The sequence below is a fragment of the Sinohyriopsis cumingii genome, chromosome 16, assembly GCF_028554795.1.
Source record: "Sinohyriopsis cumingii isolate HCF-2022 chromosome 16, ASM2855479v2, whole genome shotgun sequence".
Classification (NCBI taxonomy): Eukaryota; Metazoa; Mollusca; class Bivalvia; order Unionida; family Unionidae; genus Sinohyriopsis; species Sinohyriopsis cumingii.
The window spans coordinates 46,066,701-46,091,295 of NC_142976.1; the positions used below are offsets into that span (position 1 = coordinate 46,066,701).

General features: G+C 32.6%; 1 protein-coding gene across 6 annotated transcripts in view; it reads left to right on the forward strand.

Moving 5' to 3' along the window:
- The window catches only part of LOC149780349 (uncharacterized), a 104,627-nt gene that overhangs the window by 9,779 nt on the left and 70,253 nt on the right, over positions 1-24,595 (forward strand). For 4 of the 6 annotated variants that reach the window (XR_016415062.1, XM_089937232.1, XM_089937234.1 and 1 more), the window contains exons 3-7: positions 5,127-5,271; positions 8,087-8,189; positions 10,708-10,832; positions 15,818-15,905; positions 20,768-20,794. Coding sequence is in view for 5 of the 6 variants with exons in the window: in XM_089937232.1 (XP_089793358.1) it covers positions 5,127-5,271; positions 8,087-8,189; positions 10,708-10,832; positions 15,818-15,905; positions 20,768-20,794 (488 nt within the window). In the remaining variant the exon portion in view is untranslated. The remainder of the gene's footprint in view (positions 1-5,126; positions 5,272-8,086; positions 8,190-10,707; positions 10,833-15,817; positions 15,906-20,767; positions 20,795-24,595) is intronic. The other 2 variants (XM_089937233.1, XM_089937236.1) reach the window with 1 other exon arrangement.

A 24,595-nucleotide genomic window follows, 5' to 3' on the forward strand; every position in this document is an offset into this window, starting at 1 on the left:
ATTAAAAAAACTGGACAAACTTATGTTGAATTTGTATGTGAAAAAGAGCAATTATTTGATAGGTGGTGTTTAGCCAAGAAAGTTGATAAAGATTACGAAAATCTCAGACAACTCGTATTACTTGAAGAGTTCAAGAATTGTGTCCATAGTGACATCAAGACCTATTTTGATGGGCATATGGTCGAAACCTTGGAAAATACTGCTCGTTCTGGTGACGAATATTCCTTAGCTTATAAAATTTCTTTTGTAAGTAAGTCTTCCACTCAGCCATCGTCTGGTAAAAAAAGTATTTCTTCCTGATACGAGCCCATATAAATCTCAATCTGGCACAACTTTAGTAATCAAGTTTCTGATAAGAATGATCAGAAATCCTTATCTCTTCCTACGTGTACCTTTTGCAAGAAGAATGGACATTGTAATTTATGATTGCTACAAAATGAAAAATAAGCATCACAATCAAGACACCTATTCCAAATGCTCTTATTTCTAAGAGGTCAAGGTCACAGTCATGTACTGAAAGCAATACAAACTATACACCATCACTGCTAGTTGGGTCTAATAAACCCCAGTCTGATTTTAGTATGGAGAATTATGAACAGTTCATGTCAAAGTGTTCTATATCACTCATGGGTGATTCAGCCAATCTTATCCCTATTATAATTTTAAGGGACAAAGGAGCTTTTCAGAGTCTTTTATTATCAGGTACTTTGCCTTTTTCTGAGCAGTCTTCTTCTAATGAGAGTGTTCTTATTCAGGGAGTAGATTGCAGCTTTGTTAATGTTCCTGTCCATTGTGTAAATTTGTCATCAGACTTATTCTTGGGACCTATGACAGTTGGAACAGCATCTTCTTTACCCACTGAGGGCAATCATTTATTACTAGGTCACTTTTGCTCCTTGTTTTGATAAATCAAAAGGTATTCATCACAGTGATCCTCTTTTAACTACTCATCCTCTTCATTCTAATCAGGGTGACAATCACTTTTCATCAAACAGGAAACAAATCCTGAGATCTCCTGTTTGTTTTAAAGGGCCATTGGTGACACTGAAGCCACAGAAGTACCTGTTTTTTATTTCATGAAAAATGGGATTCTTTTGAGAAAATGGAGACCTCCCAAGGTACCTACTGGTGATGAGTGGTCAATGAACTATCAGATTGTAGTTCCATAATCATAAAGACAGGAAATACTTAGTCTGGCCCATGAAACTCCTTTGGCTGGTCATTTAGGGATTAATAAGGCTTATCACAAGATCTTGAATCACTTCTATTGGCCAAAAATTAGAAGTGATGTCTATAAATACTGTAGATCTTGTCATACTTGTCAAATGGTAGGAAAATCCAATCAGAAGATACCTAAGGCTCATATGCAACCTATTCCTGTATTTGACGAAGTATGTAGCAGAATAATGGTAGATTGTGCTGGTCCCTTACCTAAGACCAAATCAGGTAACCAATATTTGTTGACCATAATGTGGGTGTCAACAAGATTCCCAGAGGCAATTCCTTTTTGGAATATTAAAACTAAAACAATAGTAAAAACTTTAATAAAGTTTTTTTACTCAGTTTGGCCTTCCCAGATCTATCCAATCTGATCAAGGGTCAAATTTTATGTCTGGAATTTTCTAGCTAATTATGCTTGAGATTGGCATTCAGCAATTCAAGTCAAAGGTGAAATTATGGTTTGACAGAACTACAGTGGAGAAAACATTTTAATCTGGTGATAGAGTTTTGTCTCTCTTGCTTATTCTTTAAGATTTTCTTCAAATTAGGTACTATGGCCCTTACAAAGTTAAGTAGAAAATCAATGAGTTAAATTATAGAAATAGTACTTCTGGGATGTAAGTAAATTAAAGGAGTACCAGTATGCTGAGAGATATATCCAAGTTAATCATGCAAATAATTTAGTTGTACCTGTCCCACTCAGCTGGGATTTAAGTGAAGGAATGCAATCGGACTCTATTGATTTTGGAGTGACAAATCTCCAGAATTCAGAAATTTTGAATAACCTAGACCAGAAACTTTCACATTTGCAACAACAAGAAAGGAATAACTCAAACCGTTATTACTTGATTATGAGTACTTATTTTCAGCTGTTCCTACAAGAACAAACAAAATCTACCATGATGCTAAAATTGTAAATTCCATACCTGTGAAACAACACCCATACAGGATGAAACCTCTCAAACAGGAATGCTTGAGTAAAAGTGACTGGAGTTCACCATGTTCCGTAACCAGATAAAACTTTCTGCATGTGCACTGATTATAGGAAGGTGAACAATGTGACTATACAGATTCATTTCCATTAATAAAAATTGACTACTGCATTGATAAAATTGGAAATGCAAAGTAAGTCACCAAATTTGATCTTCTGAAAAGATTTTGGCAAATTCATCTGCCAGAAAGGGCAATGGAAATTTTGGCATTCATGACTCCAAATGGACTTTATCAATATAAAGTGATGCCATTTGGGATGAAAGGTTCACCAAGTACTTTTCAGTGTCTCATGAATATGATCACCTCCGGTTTAGACAATTGTGATGCTTACCTTGATGATGTCATCATCTACAACAACATGTAGAAAGAATATTTAGCAAAAATTCAGAAATTCTTTGACGGACTTTCTGATACAAGACCAAAAATTATTTATCCAAGAGTGAGTTTTGCCATGCTTGTGTTACATTTCTATGACATATTGTGGGACATGGGCAAGTTAAACCTATAGATGCTAAGGTCAAGGCTATCTCTGAATTCCCTGTACCTATCAGTAAAAGCCAACTGATGTGATTTTTGGATATGGCTGGATACTATCGAAAATTTTGTTCCAATTCTTCCATAATTGCTGAACCCCTGACAAATTTATTGATCAAAAAAACCAAGTTTCATTGGTTTAAAAAGTGTCAGGAGGCTTTTGATAAGTTAAAGGCCATATGTATGAGTGCATCAGTTCTTACAGCTCCAAATTTCAGACAATCATTTAAACAGTCTGTTGATGCAAGTGATGTTGGGGTTGGAACAGTATTAATTCAAGAAGATAAAAATGGGTTGATCATCCAGTCTTCTATTTTTCAAAGAAACTGAATAAGCACAAGAGAAATTATTCCACAATTGAGAAGGAATATTTGGGTTTGATACTGGCATTTCAACATTAAGAAGTTTACATTAGTTCAGCTACTTCACTGATTGTGGTGTTTAATGATCACAACCCCCTTCCTTTTTTTCATTTGCATGATGAAAAATAAAATCAGGGATTATTAACTTAAAGGTAGAGTTTGTTGTTACAGGACTAAAATATTAACATCATGCACATCAAGAGAAAAGATAATTTAATAGCAGAATGATGCACTTTCACATGTATAGCCATATATTACTTCATGTATAATTTATATCATTCATAAGATTTCTTTTTATGTTATTTTTTTAAGCCACATGTATAATTGACTTATGGTAAAAAGAAGGGGTCAGCAACCTATGGCACATGTGCCATAAGGTGGCACATGAAAAGGTTATGTGTGTCACATGAAGGGCAGCCAAAAATCTTGATTTTAACAGTGTTTCTGTCTTACTGGTGGCATGGACCTGTTAAGTTTTTAATTAATCCGGAAAAAGTGGCATTTGTATTACAGACCTACCAATAGTAAGGTGTATAATTTGTATTGCAGACCTACCAGCAGTAATCGTGTATAATTTGTATTGCAGACCTACTAACAGTAATCATGTATAATTTGTATTGCAGACCTACCAGCAGTAATCGTGTATAATTTGTATTGCAGACCTACCAACAGTAATCGTGTATAATTTGTATTGCAGACCTACCAGCAGTAATCGTGTATAATTTGTATCGCAGACCTACCAGCAGTAATCGTGTATAATTTGTATTGCAGACCTACCAACAGTAATCGTGTATAATTTGTATTACACACCTACCAGCAGTAATCGTGTATAATTTGTATTGCAGACCTACTAGCAGTGATGGTGTATAATTTGTATTGCAGACCTACCAGCAGTAATCGTGTATAATTTGTATTGCAGACCTACCAGCAGTAATCGTGTATAATTTGTATTGCAGACCTACTAGCAGTGATGGTGTATAATTTGTATTGCAGACCTACTGACAGTGATGATGTATAATTTGTATTGCATACCTGCTAGCAGTGAAGGACTTAGGTGTATAATTTGTATTGCAGACCTACTGACAGTGATGGTGTATAAGTTGTATTGCAGACCTACTAGCAGTGATCATGTATAAGTTGTATTGCAGACCTACTGACAGTGATGGTGTATAATTTGTATTGCAGACCTACTGGCAGTGATGGTGTATAATTTGTATTGCAGACCTACTGACAGTGATGGTGTATAAGTTGTATTGCAGACCTACTGACAGTGATGGTGTATAATTTGTATTGCATACCTACTAGCAGTGAAGGACTTAGGTGTATAATTTGTATTGCAGACCTACTGACAGTGATGGTGTATAAGTTGTATTGCAGACCTACTGACAGTGATGGTGTATAATTTGTATTGCAGACCTACTGACAGTGATGGTGTATAATTTGTATTGCATACCTACTAGCAGTGAAAGACTTAGGTGTATAATTTGTATTGCAGACCTACTGACAGAGATGGTGTATAAGTTGTATTGCAGACCTACTGACAGTGATGGTGTATAATTTGTATTGCAGACCTACTGACAGTGATGGTGTATAAGTTGTATTGCAGACCTACTGACAGTGATGGTGTATAATTTGTATTGCAGACCTACTGACAGTGATGGTGTATAAGTTGTATTGCAGACCTACTGACAGTGATGGTGTATAATTTGTATTGCAGACCTACTGACAGTGATGGTGTATAATTTGTATTGCAGACCTACTGGCAGTGATGGTGTATAATTTGTATTCCAGACCTGCGAGCAGTGATCGTGTATAATTTGTATTGCAGGCCTACTAACAGTGAAGGTGTATAATTTGTATTATATTGTTGATCCACCAACTGTGAAGGTAATAATTTTATTGCAGACCTACCAACAGTGAAGGCATATACTTTGTATTGCAGGCCTACTAACAGTGAAGGTGTATAGTTTGTATTGCAGTCCTATGAACAGTGAAGGCATATACTTTGTATTGCAGACCTACCAACAGTGAAGGTGTACAACATGCTAGAAGATTATGGAGAAAGTAAATCTGATAAGTATCCAGCTAAACATGGTGGCAAGCCGCTTCATGAGAGAAGCTCTACCATCCCAGACCTCAACAAACCTATCAGGACAACCAGGTTCTTAATATTTCTGTATAATGGTATTTGCATGTATAGACGAGTATATTTGACAGAAGTGTACCTTAGAGATTTCCTTTTGGATGAGTATTTGACAGACATATGACTCAGAGTTTTCCTATTGGATGAATCTATTTGACAGACATTACTCAGAGCTCTCCTATCAGATGAGTCTATGACAGACATATGACTCATAGCTTTCCTATTGGATGAGTCTGTTTGACGGAAGTGTGGCTCAGAGCTTTCCTATTGTATGAGTCTGTTTTAAAAACATGACTCAGAGCTTCCTATTGGATGCAGAAACAATACAATCAATGGAAGGCTACATATTGATATTGTCACTGTTGTAAATTATATCATGGTAACTAGAGCATTAGGTTGTAAATCAAGAGGTGGATAGGCTGTGATGATACTGAACTCAGTTAACTTCTACACCATTGGTAATGATATGCATAGTATATGTCTCAAGCTTGTTGGTAATGATATGCATATGATATGTCCCACACATGTTGGTAATGCTATGCATAGTATGTGTCCCACACTTGTTGGTAATTATATGCATAGGATATGTCCCACACTTGTTGCTAATGATATGCATAATATATGTCCCACACTTGTTGGCAATTATATGCATAGTATATATCCCACACTTGTTGGTAATAATATGCATAGTATATGCCCCATACTTATTGGTAATGATAAGCATATTATTTTCCCCACACTTGTTGGTGATGATATGCATAGGATATGTCCCAAGCTTGTTGGTAATAATATGCATAGTATATGTCCCAAACTTGTTGGTAAGGATATGTCCCAAACGTTTTGGTAATTATATGCGTAGTATATGCCCCACACTTGTTGGTAATGATATGCATATTATATGCCTTACATTGATTGGTAATGAAACACACAGTATGTGCCCTACATTGATTGGTAATGAAACAACCAGTCTGTGCCCTACATTGATTGGTAAAGCTATGCATAGTCTGTGCCCTACAGTGATTGGTAATGATACACACAGTTTGTGGCCTGCATTGATTTGTAATGATACACACAGTCTGTGCCCTACAGTGATTGGTAATGTTACACATATTCTGTTCCTTACATTGATTGGTAGTGATACACACAGTCTGTACCTTACATTGATTGATAATAATACAATGTCTGTGCACTACATTGATTGGTAATGATATGCATAGTCTATGCCCTACATTGATTGGTAGTGATACACATAGTCTTTGCCTTACATTGATTGGTAATGATACACACAGTCTGTGCCCTACATTGATTGGTAAAGCTATGCATAGTCTGTGCCCTACAGTGATTGGTAATGATATACAAAGTCTGTGCCCTACATTGATTTGTTATGATATGCATAGGCTATGCCTTACATTGATTAGTAATGATACACACAGTTTATGCCTTACATTGATTGTTAATGATACACACAGTCTATGCCTTACATTGATTGTTAATGATACACACAGTCCGTGCCCTACATTGATTGGTAATGGTACATACAGTATGTGCCTTACGTTGATTGTTAATGATACAAACGGCCTGTGCCCTACATTGATTGGTAGTGATATGCATAGTCCGTGCCTTACATTGATTAGTAATGATACACATAGTCTATGCCTTACATTGATTGTTAATGATACACACTGTTTGTGCCTTACGTTGATTGTTATTGATAAACACAGTCTGTGGCCTACATTGATTGGTAATGATACACACAGTCTGTGGCCTACATTGATTGATAACGATACACACAGTCTATGCCTTACATTGATTGTTAATGATACACACTGTCTGTGCCTTACATTGATTGTTAATGATACACACAGTCTGTGGCCTACATTGATTGGTAATGATACACACAGTCTGTGGCCTACATTGATTGATAATGATACACACCATCTGTGCCCTACATTGATTAGTAATGATACACACAGTCTATGCCTTACATTGATTGGTAATGATACACACAGTATGTGCGATATATTGATTTGTAATGATACACACAGTCTATGCTGTACATTGATTGGTGGTGATACATACAGTCTGCAGAATGAAGTAATATCCCACATAGACTGTATGCAATATATATCCTCGGAAAAGAAAACAAACCACATTTCACCAAGAAATCTAATGTCTGCAGATGTGATGTTTGTGTTGATAATTTTTTACTGATACATTTCCCTATATGATACTGTGCTGTGCTATGTTTAATTTACCTCTCTGTATTGCCCTAGTTAATAGCTTGGAAGTTTAAGTCAAAATTTATATTGTTGATCCAAGCATAAAAAGTTACATTTCATTATTTGCCTTCTGCATCCACTATCTCAGTTTTAATCATATGCATTTACATTTGTTTCTAAAATCATTTCAAAAAGCAGATTATTAATTTGAATGGACTAGAAAAAGTGAGAAATATGAGATGCTTTTCCAATGACTTTGTCTCTGTCATAGATGTTTTTAAGACTTTGATTAAAGGATTTTAGATGAGAATACAGTCTGTAGCTGCATTGTTGTTAAAGTCATGAATTATATTAAAACAATCAATGGAAAAATCAATAAGATATATACTTTCTTACAAGTCACATCGTACTGCAAACTACAAAGACCCAGATTTCTCATAGCATCATGTACCAGCAGATCTGGGTCTATAGTAAGGTAGGAATAATCAGTACAACAAATAATATAGACTCTGTTATTATCGGTTTTTTAATATTTAAGATTCATTATTATTATTATTACTATTATTATTATTATTATTATTGCAGTATTATTATTATTATTATTATTATTGCAGTATTAAAATGACAACAACACCACAGCCATCACCAAAGTCCATAGAAATCAATAGGAAGGCACTAACTAAGGCACAGCAAGGATCTGTAATAAAACTAGTTGAGGTAAATGGAAGTAATTTTTTTGCACTGTTTTTTTTAAGAATAATATACCCTGTATAGTCAAGTTTATATTTTGTATGCATTGAATCTAAAGTTATAAATTGGCCAACATTCCTCCCTGCTACAGTTTCTCTCTGAGGTAAGAATATGCCAAAATTTCCACACCACTACAGTTTCTTTTTGTGGGATAAATTGTCCAAAATTTCCACACCACCAATTTCTTTTTGTGGTAAGATTCACCTCAACCAATATACATGCATGTTAAATTAATTAGCTTTTATATTGCATAATTAATATATTGCATAATTAACATTTATTCATCAAGAAACAATTTGAACATAAGCTTGATGAGCTTCAAGTAGACTCTCTTTAAACCACTCATGTATGTACATACTTCAAAAAAGCTTAACTGCCGTACATTCTAATTGATGGTTTCAGCCAATGTGGGTATGTGAGAAAGCTTGCCAGTAGCTTCTCGTGGGTTGGTGGTTCTTTCCAAGGTTTTCCTGGGTTCTTCCTCCACCATTAATACTGGCCGCCATGTATAGCCTATTGTGTGCTGAAAAATGGCGTTAAACCCAACAACAACAAGAACAACAACAACAACAACTAATTGATGGTTTGTCCATGCTGTGTAATTTTGCTTTGCTTTAAATGTTTCATTAAATTGGTAAACATAACATTTTTGCAAGTGATCTGCTTCCTTCTATTTAGAGCTTGTTGACTAAAGTCTCCTCAAGAGTGGTTTTTGTTATATTTTGTTTGTTGTTACAAATTGCTTTGAGACAAAGTACAAAGTGCTTTTTGACAAGGCACGTTACAGTACTTAGGGGAGGTAACTCTTGTAGAATGCTGCTTGCTACGTTAGAGAGTGTACTGAGATACTTCTTGTTGAATATTCAATGGTGGTCATAAACACAGTATGATCTCAGTATTAACCTTGTCTGTACACTGTAGAATCCTAACCCTAACCCTATTTCAATGGGGGTTATAAACGCAGTATGATCTCGATATTAATCTCATCTGTACACTGTATAATCCTAACCCTAACCCTATTCAATGGGGGTTATAAACACAGCATGATCTCGATATTAACCTTATCTGTACACTGTAGAATCCTAACCCTAACCCTATTCAATGGTGGTTATAAACAGTATGATCTCAATATTAACCTCATCTGTAAGCTGTAGAATCCTAACCCTAACCCTATTCAATGGTGGTTATAAACACAGTATGATCTCGATATTAACCTTATCTGTACACTATAGAATCCTAACCATAACTGTAAGCTGGGAAAACTACCTTTTATTTTTGTATTATAGGAAAAACATCATGCTTAACACACTACATTTTTATTACAGAAGGACATATATTTATTTATTGCACAATTCCCATTAGAGATGGTTTTTATATGTCTGCCATCAGGTTGAAATGTTTTCGGACCATCCATTTCTTCCCAGTATTGTCCCAACAAAAAAGGCACTTATTTGATTTTAGAATCAGTATGTCCTTTTATGTGAAAAATGAAATAATGTTTTTTCACAAAATTTCAGTTCTCAACCATTACCATTCACCAATAAAAGCCTACTGATGCTTGAGTCAGAGTGTCAAAGTTCAAAGCAACTGTGACTGAAAGAAGGAAATTGTGTTTGCATAAAAACCTTTGCTCTACAATGTGTACCATGATCAGCATTAGTGGAGGGCTTATAAAATGGTAAAGGATGGGATATATTAACTTTTGTTAATAAAATTGTGATGGTCAGTGTATCTGTGACTCAAAGAATATTGCCGTTGCAGAATATCATTTGTTCTAGAGTAAGTTGCTTGACCAAATTTTGGGGAGATCTTGCACTGAGGATAGAAAAGAAACCTGTACATGTTCGGGTCTAATGGTCAGAGGTCATTGTAAGGTTAAGAAGTAGATAATGTTTTTACATGATAAGTTTAGTTTAACTCCACAAGGTCATTGTCAGAGATCCATTGGTCAGCAATGTCCAGTCTACCATGCCATACAAGTGACTGGGCATTGCCAGAGATCAGATGGTCAGTAATGTCCAGATTCAGCCATACCCTACAAGTGACTGGGCATTGCCAGAGATCCAGTGGTCAGTAATCTCCAGATTAATCCATCCCCAATAAGTGACTGGTCATTGTCAGATATACATTAGTAACTGATGTCCAGATTCAGCCATGCCATACAAGTGACAGGACATTGCCAGATATCTGCTGGTCAGTAATCTCCAGATTCAGCCATGCCCAGTAAATGACTGGTCATTGCCAGAGATCCATTGGCCACTGATGTCCAGATTCAGCCATGCCCTACAAAATCCAAATCACATACACACACACATGCAGTTGACAACCCTAACCCACCTTGATACACTTGACAACTCTAACCCACACTTATACAGTTGATAACCCAGGTATCCCACACTTATACAGTTGATAACCCAGGTATCCCACACTTATACAGTTGTAAAGCAAAGTTTCAAATAAATTCATAGCTTGCTTTTACTTTTAGGTGCAAGAAGTGTTTGAACCAGAAGATTTGCATTCATCTTGGGATGCCACCTTTATTCCCAAGAAATATTATGTATGGGTTCCTGGCAAGAGAAAGAAGAAAAAAAGAATAGGAAGTGTAGATGGGTATGTTATATAGCACTGTAACCCATCTGGGAATGTAGCTCATTTTATTTCAATAAACATCAAAATTCCCTGTAGTCAAGTCTCCACTTGGTCACTTGGATGCATCATTTTTCATCTAGATTTCAACAGTTTTTAATTTTTAATGTTAGTATGTTACAGTAGGGTTAGCTGTGTTATGCTTACAGATTTACTTATGTATCTTTCACGTAAATATTCCAGAATGATCCAATTCACATTATCCCATAATATGTTAATACCACATTTAGGTTGGGAATAAGATCTGGCTTATGAAAAATAAAACATAAACCAAATCAAAACTTGTATTGCATCAAACACATACAGTATTTATAAACAAAACACAAATAATGATGCAAATACAGGTTGTTTGCACATGCACAAAGATGTAAGCAATATACTTTGTAAACAACATTCATGGACACTTCACTTTTCAATGGCTAATATTTTATATACAGGCAATATTTTCAAATTACTGCAAACCAGATAACTGTAGATACAGGTATTGTGTAATGAATATTAAAGTCCAAATAACTGTGGATACAAGTATTGTGTAATGAATATTAACAACTAAATACAGGTATTGTGTAATGAATATTAATAACTAGATACAGGTATTGTGTAATGAATATTAGTAACTAGATACAAATATTGTATAATGAATAGTAATAACTAGATACAGGTATTGTGTAATGAATATTAATAACTAGATACATGTATTGTGGAATGAATATTAATAACTAGATACAGGTATTGTGTAATGAATATTAACTAGATACAAGTATTGTGTAATGAATATTAATAACTAGATACATGTATTGTTTAATGAATATTAATAACTAGATACAGGTATTGTGTAATGAATATTAATAACTAGATACAGGTATTGTGTAATGAATATTAATAACTAGATACATGTATTGTGTAATGAATATTAATAACTAGATACAGGTATTGTGTAATGAATATTAATAACTAGATACAGGTATTGTGTAATGAATATTAATAACTAGATACATGAACATTAAAGTCAAATTACAAGTATTGCATAATGAACATTAAAGCCAAATAACTGTAGACACAAGTATTGCATGATGAATATTAAAATCCAAATAACTGTGGATACAAGTGCTGTGTAATGAATATTAAAATCCCAATAACTGTGGATACAAGTGTTGTGTGATGAATATTAAAATCCAAATAACTGTGGATACAAGTGTTGTGTGATGAATATTAAAATCCCAGTGACTGTGGATACAAGTGTTGTGTGATGAATATTAAAATCCAGATAAATGTGGATACAAGTGTTGTGTGATGAATATTAAAATCCAAATAACTGTGGATACAAGTGTTGTGTGATGAATATTAAAATCCCAGTGACTGTGGATACAAGTGTTGTGTGATGAATATTAAAATCCAGATAAATGTGGATACAAGTGTTCTGTAATGAATATTAAAATCCAAATAACTGTGGATACAATTGTCATGTAATGAATATTAAATCCAAATAAATGTGGATACAGGTGTTATTTTATGAATATTAAAATCCAAATAACTGTGGATACAAGTATTGTGTAATGGTCATTAAGGTCCAATTAACTTTAGATACAAGTGTTGTGTAGTGAACATTAAAATCCAAATAAATGTGGATACAGGTGTTATGTAATGAATATTAAAATCCAAATAACTGTGGATACAAGTGTTGTGTAATGAACATTAAAATCCGATAACTCTAGATATAAGTATTTTTTAACAGATACCATCATGAAACATATAAACACAGTGCATACCATATATGCAATCATGAATGGGAATAGTACTAAGAAAGCTTAAAAATATGTGAATTAGTTGTATTTGTAAATACTGCAAACATCAAGTAAATTGGTCATATTCGTAAATACTGCAATCATCAAGTACATTGGTTGTATTTGTAATTATTGTATGCTCATTTTATTCTCCGTTAACATTACATTGTTAGAATCGTTCAATATTTTATGATATTGCACACCTTCATATTGCATTCATATGCATAAAGGAACTACTTTCTATTGTACACAAACAATAGATGCAGACGCCAGCACTTTTGATTTGTAAACAAACCATGTACACTCACATAGTAGGCACTTTACGTTTTGGTTGATTAAATTTGTTTCTGAATGAAGTAAAACAAACTTTTTGTGAACTGCCACATTCCAGCTGCTTTGGCACATTCCACGTTATCTCTTTTTCATACAATGTTTCAGATTTAGATTAGCTAGACAGTTGATGCCAGACAGGGTCCTTACAAATAACATACAATTGACAAGGCATAAACTGTCTTCTTTAGCTGGTAATAAGAATGACAAAAAATATATTTACAGTTTTATATCCTGAATTTCCTCAAAATGTACTTTCTTAGTCCTGCAAATCCGATTTACCTGAACCATGTCATAGGTTCTCAATCATGATTACATATTTCAAAATTGTACTGTAATTTTGAATATAAATGCAATTACATCCTTCTTGATGCACCCAATCTGAAATAAGCATTCATTTTCATATCGTCTTTTTGATAATTGCAATTGAAAAACTTCATATTTTTCTCACATTAAGATTTCAAGATTTGAAAGAAACAGAAACACATTTGCATATGTCAACACGCTTCTCCCTCGCTTCTTCAATCAGATGTATTTCATGTGGAGTTGTCACATATAAATCCAGTCCATAATCACAAAATTTCATAGAATTAAAACAAATATCAAAATCTATTCATTCCAGATCAAATGGAAAAGTCATTGCAATGCATGTTCATTCGCAGTATGACTCAATTTTAACTAGACATGCCATTTTCTTTCAAAAGTTACGTTGAGCACGCGAGTAAGTTCAGATTTATCTGGGCAGAGTTATGGGTGCAGTAATAATGTTGTTGCTGTGTATTGATGAATCTGCCATTGTGTATTTAGTTTGGAATACAGCATACATTCAGTTACTTTGTTTCTTGTAATGTATTTTGTTAATATAATTAAGCATTAGGTAAAATAAGAAATTGGGCATATAATAAAATGGTTAGTGTATTTGTATGGGAAAATATGAACTCTTATTTACATCCAAAAAACTTGTTCATATTTTCCCATACAAATGCAGTAACCTATAAATAATGCAAACATCGAGTACATTGGTCATATTTGTAAATATTGCAAACTTCATGTAAATTGCTTGTATTTGTAAATACTGCAAACATCAAGCAAATTGGTTGTATTCGTAAACATTGCAAACATCAAGTAAATTGGTTGCATTTGTAAATACTGCAAACATCAAGTAGATTGGTTTTATTTGTAAATACTGCAAACATCAAGTAAATTGGTTGTATTTGTAGATACTGCAAACATCGAGTACATTAGTAGTGTTTGTAAATACTGCAAACGTTGAGTAAATTGGTTGCATTTGTAAATACTACAAACATCAAGTAAATTGGTTACATTTGTAAATATTGCAAACATAGAGTAAATTGGTTGCATTTGTAAATACTGCAAACGTAGAGTAAATTGGTTGCATTTGTAAATACTGCAAACATCAAGTAGATAGGTTTTATTTGTAAATACTGCAAACATCAAGTAAATTGGTTGTATTGGTAAATACTGCAAACATCAAGTAAATTGGTTGTATTTGTAAATGCTGCAAAGATCGAGTACATTAGTAGTGTGTTTAAATACTGCAAACGTTGAGTAAATTGGTTGCATTTGTAAATACTACAAACATCAAGTAAATTGGTTACATTTGTAAATACTACAAACATAGAGTAAATTGGTTGCATTTGTAAATACTGCAAACATAGAGTAAATTGGTTGCATTTGTAAATACTGCAAACATCGAGTAAACTGGTTGCATTTGTAAATACTGCAAACATCAAGTAAATTGGTTACATTTGTAAATATTGCAAACGTAAAGTGGTTTCATTTGTAAATGCTGCATACATAGAGTAAATTGGTTGCATTTGTAAATACTGCAGACATCATGTAAATTGGTTACATTTGTAAATACTGCAAACATAGAGTAAATTGGTTACATTTGTAAATACTGCAAACATCAAGTAAATTGGTTACATTTGTAAATACTGCAAACATAGAGTAAATTGGTTGCATTTGTAAATACTGCAAACATAGAGTAAATTGGTTGCATTTGTAAATACTGCAAACATCAAGTAAATTGGTTACATTTGTAAATACTGCAAACATCAAAGATTATAATTTTACATGATTACCCTTAGATTTAATTTTTTTAAATTGTACGTCACACTTACAATCCACCAATGCTCTGCATGAATACAATTTTCTGTAAAAAGTGAATATTTAAAGGTAAATACCATGTGTAAAGTACTTTGGATTATGTTCCATGCATCATGGCAGGTAGAATCATTGGGTTATGTTCCCTGGATCATGATGGGTAGGGTCGTTGGGTTATGTTCCCTGGGTCATGGTGGATGGGATAATTTTAATGTGAGAAGTGGGAGGAGAGAGTGAGAGAGTGAGAGAAATGATACTGTACAGTTTTAGATTGGGTAGTATAAGAAACCATAATGATCTTCATATTGAGCTATACAAATTGTTTTATTTATCTATATGACTTTGGTGAAATGTTTGATTTTAAGTTATTACATTATTGCAGTGATATGTATGATTCATTACATTATTGCAGTGAAATGTATGATTTATAACATTATTGCAGTGAAATGTATGATTCATTATATTATTGCAGTGAAATGTATGATTTATTACATTATTGTGGTGAAATGTATAATTTATAACATTGCAGAGAAATATATAGTTTATAACATTATTGCAGTGAAGTGTATGATTTATTACATTATTGTAGTGAAATGTAGGATTTGTTACATTATTTCAGTACAATGCATGATTTATAACATTATTGCAGTGAAATTTATGATTTATTACATTATTGCAGTGAAATGTATGATTATTACATTTTTGCAGTTGTAAAGGCAGGCAATCAGTACAGTTTCGTGATTTGACAGAACACATGATTCCACGGATGATTGAAGAGGAACGTCAGACTTCCAAGGTATATATATTCTATTATCATAAAATTTCTGTCATGTCTTTCATATCTATAATGTCATTCAGATACATAATTCATATGTATAATGTCTTTCATATATATATTATGCTTTTAAACTGGTTCATTCATAAATTTGAAAATCCAATAAAAGATGTAAGCTGCCTAATGTAAGAATTGGTCCCTCTTTCTAATGCAAGCTGCTTTGTTACGAGTCTATGCTCTTAAAATTAGTAACAGAAAAGAGTGAAAAGCAACAAGCTTTGTTGTTGTTGTTGTTATGGGGTTTAACGCCATTTTTCAGGGAAAAGCCCGGAAAGAACCACCGACCCACAAGAAGCTACCGGCAAGCTTTCTCACATATCCACATTGGCCGAGCCCGAGACTCAAACCCATGCAGACAGGTGAGATAGCAGTGATCCATGATGGAGAGCGCTTTAGACCACTCAGCCACTCGGGGCCCCTAACAAGCTTTGTAAAGTTCAACAACTAATTTATTTCCATAGAATACAAAGTGAAAGTGGAAAAGAAAGAAAGAACATACAGTATTGTGAATTAAATCCCAAAATAGTTCTAGAATTACAGACATAAGTCCTAATAATTTAAAGTTCTGAATAAACTTTAGTAGAAATCCAAATTAAGTCTAATGTTGATGTGCCTGTAATGACCTTTATAATGCTGATGTGCCAACAGTCTTTTGTTGAAACACAGTAATATAATTCCAGGTTTGAATTCACTATAAATCCCAGTGAATATCTCTGTCCAAGAATATTATTTTATATGAGTGCTCTGTATTTCCAGAGAAAATAATCACTGAATTAAATCATTTGAAGAAATAAATTCCAGCCCAAATGAACATTGAACAGAACAATAATACAAATTGATTCTGCTAGATGTTAAGCACTAATGAATATTGTTTCCAGCAACAAAATTATATACTTTTCTACTTGACCTATGGTCACAATTAGCATTTTTTTTAAAAACAAAACCTAATGGAAAATAACCATCAAGAAAGTTCTCAATGCTTCAAAGAAAAATGTTAATTAGCAGCCTGTTAATACAATTAAAAAATATTACCTGGAAGATGCCAGGTACACTAGGTAAATTGTAGGGGAATCCCAATGACCTAGACCCAAACTCAAATAAATATTCTGTTAAATGATCCTGATAATAAACCAATATATACAGAGAATAATGTAGTTATGTATTAATTGTTTACATAACAAACAATGAGAAAAATCAATAATTCAGGTCAGGTGGAGAAAAAAACTTGATTTTGGACAAGGTTAAGTCCAACATATAATGTTACATTACAGTAGCACATAATGAAATAATTTTTTTTAAAAATCTTATTTGTCAGATGTGATCCATCTTCCTAATTCAGGTTGACATTTGCATGTTATTTTATTCATCTTCAGAAGTGTATTCCTTTTTTTCTGACAAGGAAGTAGCATTATATTTTGTTTAAGAATTATAAGAGAAAATATGTATTTATTTGTAATTAATTGGTATGAGGAATTTAGAAATACCAGTGGTGCTTTCTTAAATAATCAGGATAAGAATGACACGTGGTTCTCTTAAGTCATAAAACAGTGGATGTTGATAGCAAGTGTGAGCAAGGAGAAATTAAAAGTATGGTAATAGATTATTGAAAAGTGTAAAGTACCTCCTAATGGTTTGCTTTATTTAGATGAATACTAATATAGTGTGTTTTATTTGGGTGAATAATAAAATACAGAAATTAATTTTTACAGCTTGAAATGCAAAGGAAGGAGACATAATTTTAAAATAAATAAAAGCTAGCATGCGCCTTAGAACATTATAAGTCAATACATTGGTACATAATAATGTAGGGCATTTACTGCCCTTTATGTTTCATAGCGCAGCTTTCACACATATTACGAAAACATGCCCATGAGTCCAGGATATATTTATTGGTATCCTGAAAGGAGATATTGTCCCAAGTCTCCTGAAGCCAAGGTAATTTTTTTTCAAGCTACAGGATAAAGTGGTGCTATAATGGAATAATATGCACACTAGGTCTTGGTTTGTCAGTTGTGTTGCAAATAAGGGAGTGTTGAATCAATGCACAAATCAGATTCACTTGGTAAAGGAGGTAATACACAGATTGTTGTATATTTCAGGAAAAACAAGCTTTTACTTAATTCTAAACCTGTGCTAATTAAAAATCTGGCATAGGACAATTTTGCAGTGATTTAATTTCATTGGAAAATGTTAACTCCCAGAGCATCATTTTTAGAAAGGAAAATGTTTTGAAACAGCTATTTCTTTTGACAGACATGGCTCACATGACAAATATATCAAATATAAGTTCAGTAACATGCGCAAAAATGTTGGTTTGCGGTAATTCACACTATTTTGGGAGAAAGGTGTTGTAAGAAACATTGTATTGTCTGATTGTATTTGGAAATGTTTGTCATAAAGTTAGTGAATTAAGTGACTGTATTACACATACAAAAGTTCACTCTGTATGTGGTTGTCACATATAAGACTTATCAAAATATTATAATGATGACTGATACAAGCCATTATAAGCCTGTATAACCAACACCTTGATACAACAGGGTGTTATAATGATGACTGATACAAGTTGTTACAAGCTTGTATAACCAACACCTTGATACAACAGGATATTATAATGATGACTGATACAAGCCATTATAAGCCCGTATAACCAACACCTTGATACAATATGGTGTTATTATGATGACTGATACAAGCCGTTATAAGCCTGTATAACCAACACCTTGATACAATAGGGTGTTATAATGATGACTGATACAAGTTGTTACAAGCTTGTATAACCAACACCTTGATACAACAGGGTGTTATAATGATGACTGATACAAGTTGTTACAAGCCTTTATAACCAGCACCTTGATACAACAGGGTGTTAGAATAATGACTGATACAATCTCTAAGCACTTTACAAAATTCAATACAGTAAAACCTGTCTTGAGAGACCACCTGTTTTGAGAGACCAGAATCTCTATGCACAGATTTATTCATTATATAGTGTTATGACCTGTAATGAGAGACCTCATGTCTTGAAAGACCATTATTTTTTTGGTAGAAGGAGTGGTCTTTCAAGACAGGTTCAACTGTAACACTTAAAAACATACACAATGACAAGATTACAAAAACAAACACCATGAAATTACAAAAACAAAACATGCTGACAGCAAATAAAGAAAATTAATGAATGTCATAGTTATACAGAGATTTTAAGATATAGTTCCTACTATTAGATATTCTTGTCATCACTAAGAACACATACTGTTTTTTCATTTCTTCTTCAAAGCTAAATATGTGCTAACCTTACAACAATGTTGGAGGCACTGTTCCATCATGGAAGGTGTAATAGAAAATGAAGACTGTTATTAATGACTAGTTTTCTTTTCATACATTCTCTAAAGTTTGTCCACAGAGGAGTGCAAGACATTATGCACCAATAAATTTTGAATAATCTAATTTTGATATTCAAAGAACAATTTCTAAATTTACATAGAAGCATGTTTATTTGAGTACACAAAAGTCAGTAATGTCTCATCATATCTTCATCATCAGACCGATTGGATTTCAAAATATGCCCCAAATATAACTAACTGTTGACAGATGTAAGAACATGGATGTTAAGATGTTCATTGGGAGGAGATGGCAGTTTGAAAGAGCTTGACTGAAAGACCATACATACTGATTTGTAAAAAATTATAGATGATGTTATTCAGAAATGCATAATGTTCACATATATTATTAATAATTTCCTTAAACCTGTGATAGAAGTTCCTATCAATGACACATCATCAGCAAATTAAACTATATTTAGGAAATTACACATTTGGTGTCAAATATAACCCCACGTGACAGTGATCCAGTTTTCAATTTGACTTGTCTATGTAGATATTATATAAAAAAGAGGAAATAACACATCCCTGCCTCACCCCATTGGTTACATGGAAGGAACGGATACTAATCTTCCCCAATACACATAGTACAACTGTTTGCCATACCAGTCAACTGAAATATGAACTATGTAGACGGGTATTTGAATATCAAGCAACTTTTTGAAGAGTGTTCAATGATTGACCCTATCAAATGCCTTGCTAGCATCTAAAAACTTGCAGACAAGGGCTGCCATGTTCTACATAATAGTTGACAGTTCCCTTAAATGCATAGAGGCATAAGTCTGTTGAATGTGGCTTTTTAAAACCAAACTGGTTATCAGAGATTGTGATTAAAATAATTGTTTTAAAACCAATAGGTCTGTAATTATTTTTGTCCATCAGGTTACCAATTTGACTTTTCAGTAGTGAGATAATTGTAACTTTTGTGAAATCATCTGGAACAAAGGTATGTACTGACATACAGTTAAACAAAATCATCAAAAGGACATAAGTCCACTATCTGAAAATTTAAAATATTCCAAAAAATTTGATCCATGTGTATTTTTACATTAGCTTTACGTACCACTGTGGATATGTTCTGTAAGAAAATAGTTGTCCGTAATCCATGAAATATTATTCAGTTTGCTTATTATATTTTATGTTACTTTAGTTTGTTTGCTAGTACATTTTTATTTTTTGTGCATTTTTGAATTTCTTGTTTCACATCTTTTCGGTAGATATGTCCAAGACTTGTTTTAACTGTGTTGTGCATTATTGAAGTTCTTGTGTCACATCCTTTGTGTGGATAGGTACCAAATTTCATTTAGAACATTTCAAATGGAATCAAAGAGCTTTGAATAATTACAACACAGCTGTCAGATAAATTTACAAGTTAAATGTACTGCATTCATTTCATTATTGTACACCTCATTTTAATCATTTGCTTTCATCACATTGTTGCAGTTATTTGATGATTTTCCTGTTCTTAAGGTATACACTATAATCACAACATAAGCAATTTTATTTTTATTGCACAATCTCCTTTCTTGTAGTATTCACTGCTTGGGTATAGTCAGCACATAGTATAGTCAGCATATAGTCATTATATATCACACTCTTCAAAACAAAATCTTTCTTACTTTGAATCAATGCTGGATCTGCCTTTTTTATTGTTTGAATATTGTCAGTTTCATTTTGGGTATAGTCAGTTTCATTTGGGTATTGTCAGTTTCATTTTTGGGTATAGTCAGTTTCATTTGGGTATTGTCAGTTTCATTTTTGGGTATTGACAGTTTCATTTTGAGTATTGTCAGGTTCATTTTGGGTATTGTCAGTTTCATTTTGGGTATTGTCAGTTTCATTTTGGGTATTGACAGTTTCATTTTTGGGTATTGACAATTTCATTTTGAGTATTGTCAGGTTCATTTTGGGTATTGTCAGTTTCATTTTGGGTATTGTCAGTTTCATTTAAATATCTACTCTTTGTGCTTAGTATATTCATAACAAGAAACAAAACTAATATGGAGTGAAAGAAAATAAGTGTAAATTGACCTCCAGTTTCCTGACAACTGAGAATTGGCAGATCTGTGCTAACTATACTTTCCTTCATGTTTAACATAGATTATATATATATATATATATATATATATATATATATATATATATATATATATATATATATATATGCATGTATGTATGTTTGTATGTAGTGCTTTCTGTTCTATTAAAATTATCACTTAATAGGTTTTATTAATTATTGTAAATTTTCATTGATTTATTAAATCTTGACTATCTATTTAGTTTGATGGTGATTTTTCTGAGAAGTGATTGGGGACTGAACAATATGTTCCCAGACAGCGGAGAACAACCCACTTTAGCTTCAGTCAGCCAAGATTCTTAAAGCTTGTTCCAACTAGACAACCTTTATATGGCTGCCAATAGTTTATTAGCAGCATTTTTACTTTGAAATAGGGCCAGTAATTCTGGGCACCAAATCATTTTTATTTTTGTTCGCTAAATATAAGAGCTATTATTCCACGTGTCATCTGCAAGTTACATGTGAAAAACTAAAATTATTTCATGTTGGAATTAACTTTGTAAGTATGGGGCATCTGGACTTTGAAGTCAAACTTTTTAAAGATTTTTTTAAACCTCTGAATATGAATTAAAAATATGAGAATTTCTACCATTTATTCTTCGTATAATTTACTAAGTAGCTGCCACCTGTGCATATCCTTTGATTTGCAAATGAACTTATTATGAAACATAAATCAAGAACATTTTAATGGCAATTATAGATTTATACTTTGAGAAAATATAAGCATTTTAAAATTTTTGACATATACTTATATTTCATTGCATATTCACTCATGTTCTTTTTTGACATCAATTATAGTGCTCCTCATTATCCACATTCTTCAGCTTCATTATTACACAGTTCTTTCCCTTTGCATAACTTCAGCTGTTTTATATCAAACATTTGATTTTTGTATATTCAAACATTTTATTTTTTCCTTTACCTAACTTTAACAGTTTTATATTAATTCAGACACAGTTCTTTCCCATTGTATAACTTGAATTGTTTTTTATCAATTCATATTAATTATTTGTTTTAAACAAGATCCTTTGAAGATAACTGCATCTGACATATCTATTGTAAATGTGCCTTTCCTTACTGATTGATATCTTGGATTTTGATAGAATGTGGTTATCAAATGACTGATAAATTGGATTTTGATAGATTGTGGTTATCAAATGACTGATAAATTGGATTTTGATAGAATGTGGTTATCAAATGACTGATAAATTGGATTTTGATATAATGTGGTTATCAAATGACTGACGTCTTAGATTTTGATATAATGTGGTTATCAAATGACTGACGTCTTGAATTTTGATAGAATGTGGTTATCAAATGACTGATAAATTGGATTTTGATAGATTGTGGTTATGAAATGACTGATAAATTGGATTTTGATAGATTGTGGTTATCAAATGACTGACATCTTGGATTTTGATAGAATGTGGTTATCAAATGACTGATAAATTGGATTTTGATAGATTGTGGTTATCAAATGACTGATAAATTGGATTTTGATAGAATGTGGTTATCAAATGACTGATAAATTGGATTTTGATAGATTGTGGTTATCAAATGACTGACGTCTTGTATATTGATAGAATGTGGTTATCAAATGATTGATAAATTGGATTTTAATAGATTGTGGTTATCAAATGACTGACGTCTTGTATATTGATAGAATGTGGTTATCAAATGACTGATAAATTGGATTTTGATAGAATCTGGTTATCAAATGACTGATAAATTGGATTTTGATAGATTGTGGTTATCAAATGACTGATAAATTGGATTTTGATAGATTGTGGTTATCAAATGACTGATAAATTGGATTTTGATAGAATCTGGTTATCAAATGACTGATAAATTGGATTTTGATAGATTGTGGTTATCAAATGACTGACGTCTTGTATATTGATAGAATGTGGTTATCAAATGATTGATAAATTGGATTTTGATGGATTGTGGTTATCAAATGACTGACGTCTTGTATATTGATAGAGTCTGGTTATCAAATGACTGATAAATTGGATTTTGATAGATTGTGGTTATCAAATGACTGACGTCTTGTATATTGATAGAATGTGGTTATCAAATGATTGATAAATTGGATTTTAATAGATTGTGGTTATCAAATGACTGACATCTTGTATATTGATAGAATGTGGTTATCAAATGACTGATAAATTGGATTTTGATAGAATCTGGTTATCAAATGACTGATAAATTGGATTTTGATAGATTGTGGTTATCAAATGACTGACGTCTTGGATTTTGATAGAATGTGGTTATCAAATGATTGATAAATTGGATTTTAATAGATTGTGGTTATCAAATGACTGACGTCTTGTATATTGATAGAATGTGGTTATCAAATGACTGATAAATTGGATTTTGATAGAATCTGGTTATCAAATGACTGATAAATTGGATTTTGATAGATTGTGGTTATCAAATGACTGACGTCTTGTATATTGATAGAATGTGGTTATCAAATGATTGATAAATTGGATTTTGATGGATTGTGGTTATCAAATGACTGACGTCTTGTATATTGATAGAGTCTGGTTATCAAATGACTGATAAATTGGATTTTGATAGATTGTGGTTATCAAATGACTGATGTCTTGTATATTGATAGAATGTGGTTATCAAATGATTGATAAATTGGATTTTAATAGATTGTGGTTATCAAATGACTGACATCTTGTATATTGATAGAATGTGGTTATCAAATGACTGATAAATTGGATTTTGATAGAATCTGGTTATCAAATGACTGATAAATTGGATTTTGATAGATTGTGGTTATCAAATGACTGACGTCTTGGATTTTGATAGAATGTGGTTATCAAATGATTGATAAATTGGATTTTAATAGATTGTGGTTATCAAATGACTGACGTCTTGTATATTGATAGAATGTGGTTATCAAATGACTGATAAATTGGATTTTGATAGAATCTGGTTATCAAGTGACTGATAAATTGGATTTTGATAAATTGTGGTTATCAAATGACTGACGTCTTGTATATTGATAGAATGTGGTTATCAAATGACTGATAAATTGGATTTTGATAGAATCTGGTTATCAAATGACTGATAAATTGGATTTTGATAGATTGTGGTTATCAAATGACTGATAAATTGGATTTTGATAGAATGTGGTTATCAAATGACTGATAAATTGGATTTTGATAGAATGTGGTTAT